The sequence below is a fragment of the Alosa pseudoharengus genome, unplaced genomic scaffold (genome assembly GCF_046254945.1).
Source record: "Alosa pseudoharengus isolate Yale_2024_CS ecotype anadromous, Long Island Sound unplaced genomic scaffold, YU_APseudo_1.1 YU_APseudo_1.1_scf_10, whole genome shotgun sequence".
Taxonomy (NCBI): Eukaryota; Metazoa; Chordata; class Actinopteri; order Clupeiformes; family Clupeidae; genus Alosa; species Alosa pseudoharengus.
Genome location: NW_027468565.1, coordinates 319,188 through 333,371, shown reverse-complemented (window position 1 = coordinate 333,371; position 14,184 = coordinate 319,188). Strand labels below are relative to the sequence as shown.

The following is a 14,184-nucleotide window of genomic DNA, read 5'->3' as shown; positions in this document are numbered from 1 at the left end:
ATCTGTTTAGGCAGTCGATAGGCTATATGGTAACGAGCTGTGTGCGCCTGGAAAGACGATAAAAGATATGCTTTCTGAATAGCACAAATGTTCTTCCCAATCGTTTCCATAAAATAGGCTAAGTCAAAGAGAGAAAACTAAGTCTTATAATGACATAATGGTATAGTCTGTTTTCCATTTAGAATTATAAGGCTTTCATGGTGGACCACACACTTTTTCTTGTGTCAGGAACTCTGCACATAGGCATAGTCCATAGCCCAGCTCCAGCGAAGATGGCTGTGGTCATCCCATCTTACCCTCCCCCCACTTCCTCTATAGCCTTCCATTCAGGCTATGACGACCTGCGGGGAGCAAAACGACTTGTTGCCGTTTTGGGACATTAAGTTACGTTAAGCTTTTTCACGTTAAGCCCCCCACCCCCTTCTTTCACAAGTGCAGTGCAGCTTTCTGAAGCGGTGCTTTCTGAAGATAATGTAACAACAAATATCACCAATATTGTTGTGTGGCAATAAAAGTATCCAGGGTTTGCGCAAGTAGCCTAAATATATAAATAAATTAACAAAATCCTTAACGTGAAAAAGCTTAACGTAGCTTAATGTCCCAAATCGTTTTACTCCCCATATGCGCTCAAAATGAGCCATCAATTAATCACCAAACGTCTTATAAACAAGTCTTGCCAGGAGCAACACCTTGCCTAGGCCTAATAATGGTTGGAATGGAAAGATGCAAGTTATGTTAAAAACAAATGCTGCCGTTACCCCGCAGAAGTTTCAAAGTAGCCTACACCCAGCCTAAGCCTACTTCAGAACACCTCATCAATTGTCTGTAGTAGGCTACAACTTCGATTCAATAAAAATAGAAAATAAACATTTCTAAAGAAAAACGTTGCATCATTACTCCTTCCTGGATTCGAACTCAGGACTGCCTGAAAGACCAGACCTGCTCTGGAGACACGTGCATTAACCCACTCGACTGTCAGACAACGCTAGCTGCATTGATTATTGGGTAGGACTGTACACTCGTTGCTGTGCCTTGAGTGACATGTTGGATTTTAAGGAAGTAACCATAAATTCTGACACAGAGTCAAAAACTGTGGTGCATTTAGGCTAGGCTAGGCATTTATGCACAGTTTTAACTGTGTGACTAAATCGTGCACTTGCCTGGGCTCAATCCTTCTAATTTGCCCCCTAGAGGCTGGCACGCTTAACCTGACATTAGCCAGATAATTTCGTTCCGCTTAGCTCCGCCTAGCTTCACTCACATCCATCTGGGACCTCTTCCATTGAGAGTGATTTCTGCAACCGACTTTATGGTTCAGCCAATCAGGACGCAGGGCGGGAGTTTCATAGATGTGACGTAGCATAGAAGCGACTGTGAGACTGTTATTAGCGTCACGGGTTGGCTTCGATGTGAGTGGTTGAAGTAGCACGTCAATAGATGATGGACAAGTGGCTTATTCAATCATATGCAAGCATTTTTTGATTAGGCCCAGCCTTCTGAAGCAACACTTCAATGGATCGGTTCCAGATGGATGAGTGGAGCTAGGCGGAGCGAAATTCATCTGGCTAGGGTCAGGTTATGGCACGCTAGCAAGGAGCCTAAAACCCATGGATGCTAGCGTCTGTCAAGTCTCTTAAAGAAACATATGCTGCTTCGGTCACAGACAGAAAAGCAGTTTCAGTAGAATGACTCTTGAAAACAGACTGCATAGGGTCTAGCAGGTTGTTATGATATAGTAAGTCCAAGACTGATACATATTCCATTTTTATCCTTCTTGACTGATTTTTCACTAGTTTCACATTTGGCTTGGGTCAGTGTCACTACTGGTAGCATAAGCCAGTACCTGGAGCCTACAAAGGTTGCACAGGTAGTCCAACTCCTCCAGTATGGCACACCAATACGTTCCATTGCCAGAAGGATTGCTGTGTCTCCCAGAGCAGTCTCAAGAGCATGGAGGAGATTCCAGAAGACAGTTGCTAGGAGAGCTGGGCAGGATGGTAGAGGGTCCCTAACCCAACAGCAGGACCAGTATCTGTTCCTTTGTGCAACAACAAACAGTAGGAGCCCTGCCAGAGCCCTACAAAATGACCTCTTCCAGGCCGCTGGTGTGAATGTCTCTGACCACACTGTCAGAAACAGACTTTATGAAGGTGGCCTGAAGGCCCGATGGCCTCTGGAAGGACCTATGTTTACTGCCCAGCACCGTGCAGCTCAATTAGCATTTGCCATAGAATACACATTTGGCAGGTTCGCCACTGACACCCTGTGCTTTTCACAAATGAGACCAGGTTCACCCTGAGCACATGTGACGTCTGAATATGTCTTGGAGAATGCAATGCTGCCTGCAACATCATTCAGCATGACTGGTTTGGTGGTGGGCCAGTGATGGTCTGGGGAGGGATATCCTTGGAAAGACACATTTTTTCACTTAGATTTTTGGGGGGTCTTTGAATTCAGTCCTCTGTGGATTGGTAATTTTCATTCCCAAATAACGAAGTGGCATCCTTTTGTTATTACCCAGTCCATATCAGTTTAAATCTTAAATCACAGGACGCTTGTTTAACGTATCATGGCTTGGACAGCTGTCCGCACCTCACCATTTCAGGGGGTCCCCCAGGGCTCTACTGGGCCCCCTTCTCTTTGCTATCCACACCACTTCTTTGGGACAGATTATCCGTTCGCACAGCTTCTTATACCACTGCTATGCAGACGACACACAGCTCTATCTGTTCTTTCTACTTGATGGGCCCTATCATGACATACTAAAGTGCATCGGCACTCGTCAAAAGTCTATTCAAATTTAGTAGGATGTCCAGTTCACATTGAGAGGGGTTCCGTTATCAAAAGTGGAGCGCATGGCGTAACAAGGTGTTCCTAGGTCTTTTAATCAGTCATATGGGTGTGTTTGGGGCGTAACATCATTTTAAACCAATGAGAATGACATCTGTCATTCCCTTTAACGGCGCAACGCGCGATATGTCAAATAAATGCATCGGTATTTTGGCATTCAACGGCGCATTTGAAGGAGGCTGCTTGCGAGACCGTATGGAATAGTCATTCTTAAACCATGCTTTACTAAAACCTAGCATAGCCTTCACGCATTTGCACTCATCTATTATTTGAACTCATTGGCAAAGTGAAACTAACTAAGGAGTCAGTCAACGACAAGAGTTATATGCAGTTACTTTCACTATTGACTGACAATGGGTTACCACCGAAAACATAGGCTGGAAAAAGCAACACTTACCCTAATGTTGCTCAAATGACTGAATAAAACAACATTTATCCTGCAGAGGAGTTGCTTATATCTCGTGACTGACAGTGCGTCTTCAGCTGTGCTCCATACGTGTCTCTCGCCTCTCCCCTAATCACTTTTAACCGTCATTACCAATTTGCAAATGATGGTGAATAACTACTCATCATGAGATGTACAGTATTTCGTAATATCTTTATTCTAATTATGTTTCCCATTGTAATCGTGCAATTTGTAATGCTTTGCATGGACGTGCGCTGGTGTGCGTTCATGAATGATAGAAGGATGGTGCGTGCACCTGCCAATATGACTGTTGACAATGCGCTCTTGAAATAGCATATGAACAACTCGCCATTGACTTCTGATCAGGTTTAGGTGGTGTATGATAGCGATTTTTAGGCAACGCGCCAGGCCCCTCCCTAGGTTGTTAATTGCCACACCCCTGGGCGCAATGCTTAAAAAATAAACGTGTAAAATACCAAATTCAACTTTCCGCGGGTGAATAACGAGTATTACGCCATGCGCTGGTGGCCCAAAATACAGCCCGATGACTCCTTGGTCTCGGCACGGATCTCGGATTGCCTCTCAGACATATCTACATGGATGAAGACACAATCACCTCCCAGCTAAACCTACTATACATCATGACATCAACATCAAAATTGACTCTGTCTGTTGCAAGAAATTTAGGAGTTGTTCTCGACAACCAACTAACCTTCTTTGATCATGTTGCCTCGGTCGCCCGGTCATGCCGTTTCACACTCTACAACATATGGAAAATCAGGACTTGACTCAAGATGCTACCCAACTCCTGGCACAGGCAAGTCACAGTGAAACCCCTTCAGATGATCCAGAACGCGCCGGCGTGTCTGGTCTACAACCAACCCAAAAGGGCACATTACCCCGCTGCTCATCCAGCCACACTGGCTACTATGGCCGCCCACATCAAATTCAAGTCTCTAACGCTTGCCTACAAAGTAGTCTCCAGTTCTGCTCCCTATTCAAATGCCCTCAGACAGGCATACCTCCCATCTGTTGCGCTCCTCAGACAAATGACACGCCACGCTAAGGTCAATCCAAACTTTTACCAGTTCCTACTAGAGCAAGGGCATCCCTCTCAATCTTCAAAAAAACTCCTGAAGACCCAACTCCAGAGAATATCTCCTCTCGTAGCACAACTTACAACTAGATAATTCTATCACTTACCACCTGACTAAAACTGACACTTGACTGTATAAAAACAGCACTCACTGATGCACCTTTTCCTATTGTTCTCTACCTTTTTGAATTGTTTTAAATTGTTCTACAATTGTTGAGAGAATTGTTTTAAAAGCTTTAAACTGTTTACCAGGTTGTAAGTCGCTTTGGTTAAAAATGCGTCAGTCAAATGTAATGTAATGTAGATGTCCAGCATGATGTTTTTTCCCCATTGAGATCTGATGTGTTTCATTTTTTAAAGTGTATATTTTTTCAGCAGTAAGAGTTAAGGTTTGCTCAGAAAGAGAAGGTAGAAAATATAGAATTTCTGGCTTATTTTCTTACACGGTGGCCATATTGGAATCTTACCAGATTATATTTAATGCCTCATATATTATTGAGGTTGTGATAAAATGACTTTTCAAACTTTGAAATTGTTTTTGAATGATATTCTATCATGAATAACAATAGAGATGGTCTATATTTTCACATTTGGTATCCGCCATATTGGATTTCAAAATGGTCAACATCAGGTTTGTTTGTAAATCATGTCAATAGCTTCCTTGACCCTAAAAGTTAAGTGTTAGAACTTAAAAGACATTTTTATCTTGCTTAATTTTGAAGTTGTATCAACAATTCTATTAAGAATGGTGGCCATATTTGAATTCAAAATGGTGGCCACTAGGGGGCGCTATGTGTTGGGGTCCATTTAAATTTTTGATCACTAGGGGTAGTAGTATAACTGTGCCAAGTTTCATGCTTTCTGCAAAAACTGAACGATTCCGGTGCTTAGCCGCTGTACTATTAAGGAAATGCTATAGGCAAAGGCTATTTCAACCTCGTTAGTGTAGTAAAAAAAAATCTGAACTATTCACAAGGTTTCTGGGCAGCATATTTATGTTCTGTTAGCAAGCGAACTTCTCATGACTGCCGACAAAGTAGCCTACTGCCAGCTGACGAAGCTCTCATTTTAAAACATTACAGAGAGACAGAGGCACTGTACAATCAAGAAATCCTGCCACTGAATCCAAAATTATGTTTGACATTATGTACAAAGCTTATAGGCTACAGTGGACTAGCATGTTGCAGAGGCTGCTAAAAACACAGACAAACAACACAATGAAAACTCGGCCAATCACAGCCCTTGCCGTCGAACGCTCCTTCCGGTTCGACCGCGGAACGCCACAGCGGACTTATGCTGCCCCCAAACGGCTGCAGTTGTACTACATTTCACGCAGCTGCGTGAATCACGTTTTTTGTGAATGAAGTTTTAACCAGTACCCACTGTACTAGTTTGCTATTTATTATGGCACCTTATTAGTATTATCAGACTCTTTGAGCAAGCACTTTCACTAAAGTCAAGTCAACTGTCAGGCTCTGAAGACTTATTTGATCACTTTAATGCAAAAATGGCAAACATTATGGATGACATTGCTCCATTACAATTCAAGAAAGTTAAGGACAAACAGAAAGCACCATGGAGGCAAAATCCAGCAGTTAAACTTCTAAAAAGAGAGTGTAGGAAGACTGAAAGAAAATGGCGTAAATGCAAACTTCAGATCCACTATGAAATCCATAAAGAGATGCTCCGCACATATAACTCTGAAATATGCAAAGCAAGACAGTCTTTCTTTTCTAACATTATCAATAGAAGTTCAAATAACACTCGTATTCTATTTTCAACTGTTGATAAGTTAACAAATCCCCCCTCACAATTAGCGACTGAACTTCTCTCAACTAATAAATGCAATGAGTTTTCATCTTTTTTAAAAGGTAAAATTGACAAAATCAGACTCAACATATCTGCTCAATTACAAATTCAACAACCTGAACTTCCAGCAACAAACAGAGGGAAACTAAACTTGATGTCAGAGTTCAGCTTGATAGACTACGAAACACTTGAAAAAACGGTACAGAATCTCAGCTCTTCCACATGTGTCTTAGACACTCTGCCTACCAATTTCTTCAAAACTGTTTTTCACCTCATAGCGGAGGATGTCCTTCAAATTGTAAATGTATCACTGCTGTCTGGCACTTTTCCTAAGTCACTGAAAACAGCTGTTGTAAAGCCACTTCTCAAGAAGAATAACCTGGATGCCTCCATGCTAAACAATTACAGGCCCATATCCAATCAACCTTTTATTGGCAAAATTATTGAAAAAGTAGTCTTTAATCAATTAACCACCTTCCTAACATCAAATGGGTATTTTGATTACTTTCAGTCTGGTTTTCGGGCAAATCACAGCACTGAAACAGCTCTCATTAAAGTTCCCAATGACATACGCCTCAACACAGATTCAGGTAAAACATCAGTCCTAGTGCTACTGGACCTTTGACAGCATTTGACACTGTTGATCACAATATTTTACTACACAGACTAGAACACTGGGTTGGATTTACAGGCATAGTTATCAGCTGGCTAAAATCATATCTACAAGAAAGGAGCTTCTTTGTTGCCATCGGAAACTGTACCTCAACACCAACATCTTGGGGCCACTATTATTCAACCTCTATATGCTCCCACTTGGACAAATCATTCAAAATAATTTCATTTCATATCATCGCTATGCAGATGACACACAAATTTACTTAGCTCTATCACCAAATGACTATGGTCCTCTTGAATCTATGTGTCAGTGTATAGAACAAATCAACACCTGGATGTCTCAAAATTTTCTTCAGCTGAACAAAGAAAAAACTGAAGTAATTATATTTGGTAGAAATGAGGAAAGACTTAGGGTTGCCACTCTCCTTGACACAAAAGGGTTGAAGGCAAAGGATACTGTTAAAAATCTTGGTGTATTAATTGACAGTGATCTAAATTTCAACAGCCACATGAAAGCGATAACTAAATCAGCTTTTTACCACTTCAAAAATATTGCCAAACTCAGAGGGCTGATGTCAAAACATGACTTAGAAAAACTCATTCATGCATTTATCTCCAGCAGGGTTGATTACTGCAATGGACTGTTCACAGGCCTTCCTAAAAAGACTATTAAACAGCTTCAGGTGATACAAAATGCAGCAGCTAGGATTCTAACAAAAACTAAAAGACCTGACCACATTACTCCAAGTCCTTGCACTGGCTTCCAGTAAGTCACAGAATTGACTTTAAAGCACTATTGCTGGTTTATAAATCAGTAAATGGAGCAGGACCTAAATACTTGTCAGACATGCTTCAGCAGTACACACCTTCTCGTCCTCTCAGGTCCCAGGTGAAAAACCTGCTAGTAAAACCTACAGTTAGAACTAAACATGGTGAAGCAGCTTTTAGCTGCTATGCGGCTCAGCTGTGGAACCAACTTTTGGATGACATCAAAAAGGCCCCAACTGTAGCCAGTTTTGAATCTAGACTTAAGACCAAACTGTTCTCAGATGCTTTCTGCTAACTGTGCCGAGTTACAAATTCTGAATCTGCCTTGATAATTATTCTACTTTGTCTTTTATTACAGTGCATGACAATGCAATGTACTGTTCTTCCTAGGCAACAACTTATTACAGTGCATGAAAATGCACTGTACTGTTCTTCCTAGGCAACTTCAACAACTTCTTATTACAGTGCATGAAAATGCACTGTACTGTTCTTCCTAGGCAACCTCTTCTTATTATTATTATTCCGCTTACCACTTTTTCCGTACGCAATTTCTCTTGAACAGTTAAACTTAGAAACGTCATTCAAACTTTGTAACGTAGGTCTTCAAACAGATCGGGTTGGTATGACTTTTCAACTTTGAAACTTTTATACTTTTTAAACTATTAAAGAAAAACTTTAAAAATCCCCATAGACTTAACATTGCCGATTATGACATCATAATACGGCCATTAAGCAATTAGAATCCTATGGCAGGTGTTCAGGCCACCTGCAGCCTCAGGCTTTAAGCATACAATCTGGGTCAATTAAGACTACACATCCTATTCAACTGTTTCCTCTGGCCAAAACTGTTTCAAAATAAAAGTCCTCACTACAATAATCCACTGTTAAACAATGTAACCCATTAAACTACTGAACTTTTTACATTCAACTTTTAAACGGTCTACTTTTAAACTATCATTAAACTATCTATCTATTAAACTAGCTGTCTATCAACAACTTTTAAACTATCTACATTCAACTTTTAAACTTTTAAACTATATACATTCACTAGCTGTCTATCAACAACTTTTAACTTGTCATCAACTATGTCAACACTTTTCATCAACTATGACTCCTACCCACTGTAGCTAGTTAGCATGGTTAACAAAGTTAGCATGTTAGCATTGTTAGCATTTTAAACAAAACTGCTAAAAATGATTAGCTAGGTTACCTAAGTAACATGGTTAGCATGCTAGCATGTTAGCATGCTAGTTAGCATAGTTAGCATAACTACTGAAATGATTAGCTAAGTTAGCTAAGTAACATGGTTAACATAGTTAGCATGTTAGCATTGCTAACATAGTTAGCATGTTTAACAAAACTGCTAGAAAATGTTAGTTAAGTAGCATGGTTAGCATGTTAGCATTGCTAGCACTGCTATAAAACATTAGCTAAGTAACATGGTTAACAGAATTAAAAATCTTAGCATAACTGCTAGCAAACATTAGAGCCATTCCAACTTTCAGTTATCGTCAAATATCTACCTATACACAGCCATTAAACTATTTGAATATCAACATTCATTAAACTGCTAGAAAACGTTAGCTAAGTAACATGGTTAGCAGGTTAGCATTGCTAGCACTGCTATAAAACATTAGCTAAGTAGCATGGTTAGCATAGTTAAAAATCTTAGCATAACTGCTAGCAAACATTAGAGCCATTCCAACTTTCAGTTATTGTCAAATATCTACCTATACACAGCCATTAAACTATTTGGTAACACTTTATTTGAAGGGGTTTACATAAGGGTGACATGTAACCGTCATAAGAATGACATGACACATGTCATGTACATTAATGACACATTATTGATGTTTATGACTGTTGTCATAATGTGTCATTCGGTTTTTGGAATGTCAAGTTGACATTGTTTGGGTGTCATCATTATGACAACTTGACATTAGCCAAGATGACATTATTTGACAGTGTCTTTGTCATGACAACTTGACATCAGCCAAGAAAATGTAACCCGTTTACAATATTGTCATGACGACTTGACATTAGCCAAGAAAGAAATGCAAGGTGTTTGGCCTGACTTATCTTCTAGGTTTCTGAAGGGATGGGCCTGAAAAATTGACTGTCATGACACCATTATAATTGTGTCATGAACACTTTCCTTGGCATGATATTGTCATGACAACTTGACATAATTGTTTAATTATTACATTATCATTCACTACATACAGTACATGAAACTTCAGCACTAGCATACCACTCGGTGAGTTGCACAGTTTTGAAAACGAACGTTAATGGTTGTTTTAGGACATGTTTGAGTATGCCTGTTGGCAGCCACTCTGAGTAGTCAAAGGCGATTCAAAACGAGTCAGAAAAGTCGAGACAGGACCAATCGTCAAAATTTCAGTGTCCACCACTCTAGTTCATCCAAAACAAACCAGAAAAGGGACTACTCAAAGTGCTAAAACCACTGCCACCTACTGGACAAATACGGTGTGCAGGGAAAACATAACTAAAAGTAATCAAGAAATTAGATATAATGTAATCCTATTAGTAGGCTATTTTCGAGTGGGTTACATCTACAATGTACGTTCAATATTGTAATGAACTGAGTCTAGCTGGTTTATGACTGTGCTCCCATGATGCTGTGCAGTGTGATGTGTTATGTTGTATGTCATGTCTGTCGTGTTTATGTTTTACAGTGAGTTGGAGTGTTAAGAGCCAGGTTTGGCTGGTGTGTGTTTGCATGCAGCCTAGGGCAGACGTTCAGTGCTGGGGCATAAGGGCCGGGTCTGGCCCGGCATTACTGTTCGTGTGTTAAAGTGTCTTAAGCCAATAAAAACCATTCTGAGACAACATTGCAGTTTGCTACAATATGTTGAGTATATCTAATTTAAAATGGTGTCATGACAGCCAATTTTTCAGGCTCATCACTTCATAAACCTAGAAGATAAGTCAGGCCAAACACAGTTATATGTCAAGTTGTCATGACAATATCATGCCAAGGAAAGTATTCATGACACAATTATAATAGTGTCATGACAATCAATTTTTCTGGCCCACCACTTCACAAACCTAGAAGATGAGTCAGGCCAAATACAATTATATCTCAATTTTGCATTTCTTTCTTGGCTAATGTCAAGTTGTCATGACAGAGACACCCTCAAATAATGTCACCTTGGCTAATGTCAAGTTGTTATAATGATGACACCCAAACAATGTCAACTTGACATTCCAAAAACCGAATGACACATTATGACAACAGTCATAAACATCAATAATGTGTCATTAATGTGCATGACATGTGTCTTGTCAATCTTATGACGGTTACATGTCACCCTTGTGTAGACCCCTTCAAATAAAGTGTTACCAACTATTTGAATATCAACATTCATTCAACTTCCAGTCTGTCAACAACTTTTAAACTATTTACCTTCAACTTTTAAACGGTCTACTTTTAAACTATCATTAAACTATCTATTAAACTAGCTGTCTATCAACAACTTTTAAACTATCTACTGTCTATCAACAACTTTTAAACTATCTACATTCAGCTTTTAAACAGTCTACTTTTAAACTATCAACTTTTATTAAGCTATGCAACCACCATGTCTATCCTAGCATCACCGTAGTAACCATCTCTGTATTATCTGTTTTAACTATACATGATATTATACATCACAACTTTAGCATTTTCATGCACTGGTAATTCCTCGGAATTGCATTTCTAGTTACTTTTTTTACTACTTTTGCCTTTGTTTTTGCTTACTAATTATTCTTTATTTTTAAATGATTTTACCTTGTGTTTTTTGTTTTCTTTTTATTATGATCTTTACCTTTTAACTATTCTTTGACTATATTGCCCTTCTATGCTTTTATTTGTTATTATTGTTTGGTTTTGTTTATGTAAAGCACATTGAATGAGCTCTGTGTATGAAATGCGCTATATAAATAAACTTGACTTGACTTGACTTGACTTGACTTGACTTGAGTGTTACCAACGTTTCTTATATTAAAAAGGAGATATCAATTATCAACAATGACAAGCCAGCTGGAACCTGCCACTCTCTCTCTGTCCCTCTCGTGCGCACTCAGACTAATTGCACATTCCCAATTAAATGGAGTAGCATAACGTTCAAGTTAGATCTTAATGGAGACTGAAAGAGGACCCGGAAAGTATCATCATTATATAACATACTGTTGGTGTATTTTGACATTGTAAACGTTCTCTAATGAGTGAAAAGTAGTTTGCAGTAAAGATACTATTTATTGGCTAATTTTGGTGCCTCCTCTGTCCCTTGGTGCTCTACTTTCCACGCTGAGACTTTAGACCCTGTCCTACTGTAAATTCAAATGAACTGCTAAAATTGACTGCAGCAGTCTTTCGCCCACTGATTTGACGCTACCGGAACAGAAACTGTCCTTGTTATAACCTCTCTGTACACTTTCAAAGTTTAAAATACTTCTGTTTGTCTGTAGGGACCTTATCCACACTACAAAGTGTAAGACTATTTTGAGCCACGTTAGTTGTTTGAAAATAGCGATTTATTTTGACATGGCACGCTTCATTTCATTTGACGATGATGCATGAGAAGAAACACAGTCGACTCCATGTATTGTTTCTCCAAATCGCGTCATGCTAAAATGAAGTATGCAAGAGGCATTGCTTTTATTTATTTATTTAATTATCATTTAACCAGGGTAGTCACATTGAGACAGAGGTCTCTTTTATTTCAAGTGAGCCCTAGCCCAGAAATGCAAAACCTAATTAAAGGGGATAAACATCATACATAAAAAACAATACAACAATACAGCACAAATAGGATGTTGAAAGAATAAGAAGTGCCTGCGCTGAGCAGTGCCCTATTGCCTGCCATTGACTCTGCTGCAGCTTCCCAGCTTCCTAACCCTCCTTCTGTTGGCATACCTGTAACTCTGTACATGTCTTCTGCTGTCCTTGCTGTTGTTGCTGTCACTGTTGCTGTTGATCTGTGTCTGTCTGCTGTTGTAGGTCTCATACTGTATTTATGTGTTATTTTGTACAGCACTTTCCTGTCTATGGTAACAGTAGAAAAAAACCTTCTGGAGCAATAATATTAGATCGACTGGAACAGGGGATTGTTGTTGTGCAACAGGTTAGAGGTCTGCGCGGTACTGATTTTTCAGTCCCGCGCCCGCCCGCTCCGGCAATATTCTGTCCCGCTCCCGCATTAATGTGTCATTTTTAGTCCCACTCCCGCCCGCATCTGTAACATGATGCCCCGCTCCCGCCCGCTAAAGCCCGCATGCAGGAGGGATAGACTATTCAGTTTTTCTTTCTGTCTCACGAAAGGAGCACACACACCTGAGAAAGACTCCAGATGTCTGATTTTAAGTTTCTTGGTTCTGAATGTAGGCTAACAACTGAAGTAGCCTAGGCCTAGTCTGGTGCCCTCTTCCTCTGTCATGCTTTCGATTTCAAGTTTTGACAATGAGCAGCAGGAACAAATTGAACCCACGTAAACAATAGGCCGGCCTGCTATCTCAGTTATGCTTAAAAACCCCGTTTTTTAATGCTGCCTAACAGAACATCCAGCTGAACTATAGTTATGAACACTATAATCATTTCCATATTTAATTTTACGCACATATTTAATTTGCGGGAGTGCAGTTAATCATCGGTTTGTCCCGCACCCGCGAACGCACCTCTCTCATCCCGCCTGCTCCCGCAAAGAGCTTTCAAAAGTTGTCCCGCGCCGCACTCTTTTGCGTCGGGACCCGCGGGTCTACCGCTGGAGTGCAGACCTAAATACTAAATATATTACTGGAACAGAATTGACACAATTAATTAACACAATAGCACAGTAAGAATAGTTAAGGTTACATAGACATAGTCAGTGCGTAATATTTAATTGTGATCAATCAGACAGTTAACAGTGATTGTACACAGTGTTTAAATGGTATTCTATTGTATTATATTTTTGACATTGTCTTTATATTCTCTGTGTCTTCAGATCTGTATGGCTTGTAAGATCCCCATTGAACCTGAGGCACAGCGTGTGTCCTATGGAGAGAGCCACTGGCATGCAGAGCCACAGTGTTTCCGATGTTCCTGTTGCTCCAAATGTCTTATTGGTCAACGTTTCATGGCTATGAAAAACATGCTCTTCTGCTCTGTGGAGTGCAAGAAAACTCTTCAGTAGACCACCCCTGTCACAAAGTTTGCCATCTTAAGAGCTAAGGGCATTGCTACTGGTAATTTAATAAGGATCTGTGGCCTTTGTGCTTATCCTACTGAATACTGTACCTGTGTTTAGTTAGTAGCTGTTTTAACTAGTGCAGTACCTGATGGCATATCTATCACACAGTTATGCAATAAAAGTTATTTGCAGTCTTTTGTATTCTGTTAATCCTGTGAAGCTATGAAACAATTATTTTTACCAAGATATTATGGATACCTAATGACCTGTTTAAAGATTTAGGCAGGCAGTTCAATTGGTCTCAATTTCATGTTGATTTTGTAAGCATAATGTTGCTCTACCTCTTCTGCCATGGCACATTTTACCAAAGAATATAAGGTTGTGAAGTCCCTCAGACAGTTGAGTTGTTGTAGAGAATCTTTCTGATTAAGAGTATATCATAGTTGGACCCACAGATGCTGATGCAG

At 39.8% G+C, this 14,184-nt stretch overlaps 1 protein-coding gene across 1 annotated transcript in view; it reads left to right on the top strand.

Annotated features, from left to right (window-relative positions):
* Nucleotides 1–13,911, top strand: part of tes (testis derived transcript (3 LIM domains)) — a 57,206-nt gene extending 43,295 nt beyond the window's left edge. The window contains exon 7 of the mRNA XM_076302496.1: nt 13,532–13,911. Within this exon, the coding sequence (XP_076158611.1) occupies nt 13,532–13,720 (189 nt within the window). The 3' untranslated portion in view covers nt 13,721–13,911. The remainder of the gene's footprint in view (nt 1–13,531) is intronic.
* Nucleotides 13,912–14,184: the final 273 nt, after the last annotated feature.